Below are 8332 nucleotides of genomic sequence, written 5' to 3'. Positions count from 1 at the left end.
GTTGTGGCTGTTGCTGTGATGACGATGATGAAATCTTCCTTGTTGTTGTTGTGGTTGTTGTTGTGGTTGTTGTTGTTGTGATGACTGACGACGATGAAATCTTCCTTGTTGTTGTTGTTGTGATTGTTGTTGTTGTTTTTGGTTGTTGTTGATGATGGTTGTTGTTGTGGTTGTTGTTGTGGTTGTTGTTGTGGTTGTTGTTGTGATGACGATGATGAAATCTTCCTTGTTGTTGTTGTTGTGGTTGTTGTTGTTGATGGTTGTTGTTGTTGTTGTTGTGATGACGATGATGAAGCCTTGGAAGATAAACGCGTTCGATAAATCTGGAGGAAGGATAGTCATTACAGGCCTATTAGACGGTCTGGACCTGCGACCAACCGACCAACTGAATGAATGCGGCGTCTCATCTCGATCCATTCACTGCCATCCTCATCATTAGACTGCTACTACTGCTGCTGCTGCTGCTGCTGCTGCTACTACTACTGCTGCTGCTGCCACATTTTTTATTTCCTTCCTTCGCTAATGTTTCAACACAACGACAGGCATTTCTTCGAGTTATTATTGTCATATATATGTATTGAGTGTAATAAAACTAATAAGAATACATGCATGTATGTATTGGATGTAATACGTCTAAAAAGAATATATCATATGCATGTATTGGATGTAATACAACTAATAAGGATATCTCTTTTTTAAGTCTTCTTACCAATTGCCTCCAAATTTGTAAGTGGGTTGCAGTAGATTAATGAAACTTTGTTCAATAATTTATAGAATGAAATTTTATTTTAAAATGATTTTGAATAAAACTTCAGATAATAATATTTTGTAATGATGTATGTCGAATATGATGATGATGAGAATAAGATCCGCATATGTTAAAGATAACATGTAGTTATTTATAATGGTGGCAATACCGATAATAGTGATCATTATGATGATGATGATGACGATAATGAATATAATTAAAAAATGATGATGATGATGATCATGATGATGATGATGATGATCATGCATGATGCTGATGATCATGATGATGATGATCATCATCATCATCATGATCATGATCATGATCATGATGACAAAAAAAGAAAACGATAAAGATGATAATGATGATGGTGGTGGTGGTGATGATGAGTGGATAATGATGTTGATCATTGTACATTACTCGCATATATGGAGTGGACTTTGAGTGGCTTGTAGAGACTTTCTTATGATGAGCAGACTCTGATTGATGTTTGTACGTGATGCATTTCCCTGCCTGCCCGCTCATCCTCTCTTTCTCTCCCTTATCTCTCTCCATTTTCAATTTTTTTTTTTCTCTTCCCTTTCTTCCTTCTCTCACTCTCTCTTCTCTTTCCTTTTTTCATTTTTTCGTTTTTCAAGTTAGTTGTTGAAATTGCCAATGTGTTGCGTTGTTGTTATGTTTATATTTAGTCGTTTTGTTGTTTATGTTTGTTGTTTATATTTTGTTGCTTATGTACATATTTTGTTGTTTATGTTTTGGTGTTTATGTTTGTTGTTTTTGTTTTGTTGTTTATGTTTGTTGTTTTTGTTTTGTTGTTTATGTACATATTTTGCTGTTTATGTTTTGATGTTTATGTTTTGATGTTTATGTTTCGTTGTTTACGTTTTGTTGTTTACGTTTTGTGATACTGTTGTTGTTCTCTTGTTGTTGATTTTTTTTTTGGAAAGTGCTGTTGTCATGTGTGTAGTTGGACATTTCCAAATGTTGTTGTGTGTTCTGAAGTTGCGTTCCCAAACAAGTCATGTCACAAACTCCAATGAAGAACTACGTACGTTGTAGAGGTATTTTTCTCTAAAAATTGAAGGTGCATTAAATTATTTTAAACTAAAAATTAAAATTTTTATAATTTAGAGTTTTTGTTAATGCGAGACTTGTTTATTGCCCTAATCGTGCCCTGGTTAAATATTTTGTTGCGTTTGAAGTTGCAATCATGAAAAGTTCTCGCAATGAGGAATGAAGAAGAATAATTCTAATTAGAACGTCTGCTGTGGTGGAGCTCCAACGACTTTCATTAATTATTCATGCTGTTCAATTTCGTATTTTCACATACACGATCGGATCCACTCAGATTCCATTTGGGCTAACTGCGTCGCAAGTTTTTACAACATGCACAATACAATGAGGTACAATTAAATACTCATACAATACAACACAATATGACACACATACATACAATACGAAACATACATACATACAATACGAATCATACATACACACAATAAGATACATTACATACATACAATAAGACAAACATACATACAATACCATACAACAGAGCAGCCCAGTTCGCAACATTCATGAAACTAAATAGATCTATTTAATTAAAAAAACGAACCAAAATTCATACCAGCCAATAACAACATTTTCAACACCGTCATCATCACCACCACCACCATCATCACCACCACCCTCAGTGATCTGACATGACTTCATCACGTGGTCAGTTGCATAACGCTGACATGATGAGGTGACCAGCAGTTTGAACCATCCGTTAAGAAAACAGAGCCAACAAAATGTTGCAAGTTGTGTTGTTTCTGGTGGTGATGATGATGATTGTTTATTTGGCGGTGGCTCTTGATGATGATTGCCTATTTAGGTTGTCCTTCTTTCTACTGTCCTCAAATGCTGCAGTATCATTAATAGCCCACAACGTAAAATAAAACAACATCACGACCGGTGGGACTTGGTTCAAATGCAAGAAGAAGACCTCTGATTTTAGCCAATGAAAGGCACTACATAAATAAATGAAACGTATATATGTATTATTATATTTAACAATAAATAATAATAATCAGAATGATGATAATAATAATAATAATAAAATAATATTCAGAATGATCATAGCAATATTGATAACAATAATAATAATAATAATGTAAACAGATTAAATTTCATGAGATGGTAAAACTAGAGTTGTATAAAAAACTGGTTCAATCAATGTCTCTATCACAATAATAATAATAATAATAATAATAATAATAATAATAATAATAATAATAATAATAATAATGAGAACTCTTTTATTTCAAAGCAAAGACAATAAATAAGTATGAAAATAAAATAATGAAATGTCACAATAATGTAATAAAATGTCAATGATTGCCACAATGCTCATTTTTTAGAAAAGTACATAGCGGTGAAGTATATTCAAATATATATCACGAATTGTTTCTGTCACAAAATATGCCATACGATAGCTTTATAACAGTCTCTATCAATTCATCGTTGAAAGAATCCGGCCACAAAATTTTAAAAAGTGAAAGATTAAAATTATTATAAAAACCTATTGGTGATATTTCAAAAGTATTTATAATTATTGTGCAGTGTTTATAGTTGTCATTTAGATTACTGTGCAAATTATCTGAATATTTTTTGATCTTGTATTGCCTGGATGATTCAAGATTTGTTTAATGACAGACCGTCAACTCTAAGATCTCTACTATGTTGCCTAGTAGGATGGCGATGTCAGGTCGTAGAGTGTTGAACAGATCTGATATAGGGTGAACACCGTCAGTTTTCAAATCTGCAAACAACCGACAATAGGCAGGCGCACACAGTTTCAATCGGTTGGTGATCGCGGCCAAAATTTTATTGTGTCTTTCAGTGTATCTTTTAAGTGCGGATGTGGAACCGCAGTTAGAAATCACATGTTTATTTGTTTGTTTACAACCGCAGAGAGGGCACAGAGGAGTTTTGCCCCATTTAAACAAATTGGCGTTTGTTGGCAGTTGCTGTACCAAATATTTTCTGGCAAATTTGAAGAGGACTCCAGCAAGATTCTCCAGAGTTTTTGACCAACGAGAAATATTATTAGTTTTGATGACGGTTTTTATTTTTGATATAATTGTGCCTTGACTCAAAAGCGAAAGAACGTGGTTGAGACTTGATTCAACTCTTTCATCTTCCAGCTGTTTGAGCGATGATTTTAGGGCATTTGATTTTGAAAGGATATTGTCAACTTTGATGTAATTGATTGTTGATTCTTTGTACAAACATTGAATTTCTTTGTTTTTGTTGGTTTTAAAATAGTTTCGCAGCTTCAATCTCGTTTTCTCTGCGGTATCTTTTAGGGACATAATATTATGGCCTCCCATCTTTGCTGGCAGCGAATTTAGTTCTGCTACACAGCCACTAATTGGCATATCCAACCAGTTTCGCATAGCTTCAACAATTAGATTATCCAGATTCTCTGCTATCCAAGTCAACGAGAAACTGTAGCTGCGAAGTTCAAAATTTATTTGAGTGGGAACAAACCTTCTCAAAACCTGTAGCTTCTGTTGTGGGCGCCTGGGCGCCCATCCAACTTTGAGATCTTTTCCAACAACTAAGTGACCTTCAACTGTAACTCGTTTTTTGCTTTGGAATCTTTGCATTCATAATCGTACAGTTTGCCTAGATACGTGAAAGATTGACCAATTTCCACGTTAGGGATTTGTACATTTTCAACCGTTAACCGTGGCAAGAATTGAACATATTTGCCATCTTTTTTCCTCATTCCAAACGAGCAGCATTTATCAACTCTCATTTTCATTTCTGACCAGTTGCACCAAAGTTGATTCAAATCGATCAGTTTTTGTGCTCCATCAGTGCTGTGAGCAATGACTGCCGGGTCGTCGGCAAATTGAAGCCATGATCTAGTATTTATGTTGGAAGTTGGGCCCCAGAGATAGCCATATTGTTGATATTCTTTGGTGTCCAAGATTTTCATGAGAGGATTGAAACAGATATTAAAAAGTAGCGGTGAACAGGGGTCGCCTTGAAGTACACCTTTTCTAACTGGTATTGCTTGCGACAATTCACCGTTAACCGATAGTGATATAGAATAGTTGCTATAGATTGATGCTATTATATTATGAAATATTTGTGGAACATGGTGGTATTTTAAGATCGAAATGATGAGATGATGGTTTACCTCTCCAAAAGCATTTCTTAAGTCCAACAATGTAACAACAATGGTGCGTTGATGTCGCTTGGCATTTTTTAATAAATGGGTTAACATTTGGGTGTGTTCAGCTAACCCATCGACAGTTGGGTAAAAGCCTTTTTGAATATTTTTGTTGATAAAATTGTTTTTGTCAAGAAAGTTGTAGAGTCTTGATTTTATGAGAGTTGAAAATAATTTATAGATTACTGGTTGCAAAGTAATTGGACGAAAATTTGATGGGTCTTGTGAATCACCTTTTTTGTAGATTAGGACCATCAATCCTCTACGCCAGCATTTTGCAATTATTGTAGCACGCCAACACATTACAAACAATTTATGAAGGTATGTTCTCAATATTGGGCATCTTTTGAAAACTATAATTGAAATTTGGTCCAGAGGACAAGGAGATGCCTTTGCTTTGCTTTTCTTGACAATTGCAGTAATCTCATTGTAGGTTGGCGGATTTAAATTTCCTTGAAACGACGGAGAAGGAAGGAGAGGGATCCAATTTGGGAGACGAAACGTGGTACGATCACCTGCGTTTAGTAGATTTTTAAAGAAGTTAGTTGCTGTTTCCATGTTGAAGAGTGGCGATTGAGAATTAGATTTGTTAAAAATATTATTTCATGTTTTCCAGAAGTTCTGTTTCAGTTTAGTTGAAATGTTGTCTTTATTTTTAGATACTTTATTAGTTTTTAATGTTGCCCTTATCTGCCTGCTGAGCTTGATGACGTCACTGTTGAGTTGGCTATCTGACTGAGCCAATGTCTTTAAGTTTTTTAATTTTGTTTTTAAATGTCTAATATTGCAATTTTTGTGCTTTTTGGGTGTTGAATCTTTTGTTAACGTTCCATAATTTGACGCAAAATATGTGTAAATTATGTTTTGAAATTTGATGGCGAAGTTGTCAACATCAGCACAGTTATCAAGACGTTTTAGTTCAATATGAAAAAATGCGTTGGCTTCAGCCCAAAGTGTTGACGATTTGGGTAGTTTTATACCCGGTAGTGGTTTTGGAATAGTTGTTGAATCTGATGTGTGTTGAAATGTTGTTGCATTGTTGTCACCGCTGTCGACTGGTTCCACTTCGGACTTCGTGGATCTGAGCGATTTGTACGATTTACATGATCTTTGATGCATCAACAGTCCTTTCCGACCCTTGCAAGTTTTACCACAACAACAAGTCATCATATTATTTAAATTATCAGGTAAAATATTATGATTATTTGTTAATAAATTGGAAGAAATGTTAACGTTATTGTTTGGTGAAATATTTTCATTAGAGTTAGAATGAATTGCTGTACACCGCCAGGAGTGTCTATTAATAAAATTTAAGTCCTTATAGCAATATGGGCTAATTGTTGCGTTTACATTGTTAAAAGAAATTAAAATTAAACTAATTTAGACTATTAAATTTAAAATAATTGATAAAACCAAATTTTAAAAACACAGCCATTTTCTTTATCAATTTTCCTACAATTTGATATAAAATTTAAATATATAACACGTTATAAAACCTTATATTGTTAAAATAAACAGTGAGCTACATAAAAGCGACTCTCTTGTTCAAAGTCAAAAGCAGTAATAATAATATCAATAGTAATAATAATAACAATATTATAAATAATAATAATATTTGCTCATTCGCTTATTTTTAATTGTTTTTTTTTTTAATAAAAATTTAGGATCGGGTTAAATTAACTGACATGGTCCATTGATGGCCCTTTGATGTTATTTGATTAATGAGACATCTTTCAATACGCTGAACAGTAATTTTAAACCTGTGAGAAGATGAAAAAGGCTTGCCAAAAAGAATGCAATAAGAATTGAACTATGTATCATGAAATGAGTTGATGAGCTTTCCGGGTCTTTTAGTGTTTCAACAGTTTTTTAATATTGTGAAATGTTATTAAAACTCATCTCTCTGGGTTGGCAACTTGCAATTGAGATGTGGAAGTCATTTATAATTTTGTTTGTTTTGTGTGTGTGTGTGTGTGTGCGTGTGTGAGTTGTGTGTCTGTGTGTGTGTGTGTATGTGTATGCTTACGCTTTCTTTAATTTGTTTCGTGTAAATAATATGTGTTTGTGTTTGTATGCGTGTGTTTGTTTGCGTGTGTGTGTGTCTGTCTTTTTGTATGTGTGTTTGTGGGTGTGTGTTTTTGTCTTTGTGTGTGTGTGTGTGTCTGTCTGTGTGTGACAGTAAATGTATATCGAATTGCGAAACGTGCAATGTAGAATTTCCAGGTTGCAAGTCAACAGGATAGGTTTTTGTTCTCATGAGGAGAACGATGCATTCAATTCAAAAAAGTAATGAATTGATGAGGAAGTGAGCAACCGTGCATGTTCGTGTCGACAAATAGTTCAAAAATTTATCATTTACTCAAGTTTTGAAGAGTAGAGCTCGAGCGTCATCACCATCACCCCTTGTCACACGCTACGCAAATATTCCCGCCATCAACTTCCATTTTGTTTGATTACGCAGTCAATTTTGAAACAATGAAAATGGCGAACCAGTGGCGAGCACATTGCCGCGTTGGAATCAAGTTGAACTTTTGATCTCCTGATGCTAGCATCTGCTTCCAATAAGAAAATTTAATTCAACAAACATTTCTACATACGCGCACGCATATGCGCACACATAAACGCACATACACACAAACACACGCACCAGACAAACACACATACACACACACACCACACAAACACACTTACTACACAAACACACAAACCACACAATCTCAGCAACATAGCAACAAAATTAATTTGCATCAGAATTTCTACAGCTCTTGCACACTTAACAATGACGATGATGATGACGATGACGATGATGATGATGACGATGACGATGATACTATCGAAAACTAATGCAAATAATTCAATCAGAACTGGAATATTTTTCTCAGTTTGCGCGGCAATGAATTTTAATTTCTTGCCAGCAGACCACTCACGAAAGACGAATCAGCTGGCAGTGGTTTGCAGTTTGCACCTTCTCCAACTTTCAGTGAAATGTTCTAAAAGTTGACTGTTGTTGGATGGCTGATGGAAGGTCGGAGTCCATGGGAATCGAGTGCGCGAGAGACAGGTGGACGTGAGGTTTGGACTTTCAGATCTGAGCAGTTAATGGATCGGAGCCCAGAGGCAATTTATTGAGAGTTGTACTTTGCATGCATGCAGTTTCAATACCTTCCTAAGTTGCCCTTGTCATGTTACGAAACACATTATGTTAATTAAGGCACTAATCGTTAATACGGTACATTGACATGATCTCTGTTAAAAGATGCCTCGCTGTAGACTGCTTGCCTCGTTCGCATCAGTAATGGATGAATATGATGAACCAACTAAATTCGATGGTTATGGTGGATGATGATGATGGTGGTGAT

At 34.9% G+C, this 8332-nt stretch overlaps 2 protein-coding genes across 2 annotated transcripts in view; both read right to left on the bottom strand.

The window, feature by feature from the left end:
* Window positions 1-1303, bottom strand: part of HELRODRAFT_168151 (hypothetical protein) — a gene marked incomplete at both ends in the record, with an annotated part of 3241 nt that extends 1938 nt beyond the window's left edge. Inside the window, one exon of the mRNA XM_009013826.1 lies at window positions 1188-1303. Coding sequence (XP_009012074.1) covers window positions 1188-1303 — 116 coding nt within the window. The remainder of the gene's footprint in view (window positions 1-1187) is intronic.
* A 4273-nt stretch (window positions 1304-5576) lies between these two features.
* HELRODRAFT_168150 (hypothetical protein) lies at window positions 5577-6140 on the bottom strand (the record flags this gene model as incomplete). Its single annotated transcript, XM_009013825.1, has 1 exon — window positions 5577-6140. The coding sequence occupies one exon, from the start codon at window positions 6138-6140 to the stop codon at window positions 5577-5579; it is 564 nt and encodes a 187-aa protein (XP_009012073.1).
* Window positions 6141-8332: the final 2192 nt, after the last annotated feature.

The sequence above is a fragment of the Helobdella robusta genome, assembly GCF_000326865.2.
Source record: "Helobdella robusta unplaced genomic scaffold HELROscaffold_12, whole genome shotgun sequence".
Taxonomy (NCBI): domain Eukaryota; kingdom Metazoa; phylum Annelida; class Clitellata; order Rhynchobdellida; family Glossiphoniidae; genus Helobdella; species Helobdella robusta.
This window is presented reverse-complemented; position numbering and strand designations above follow the sequence as displayed.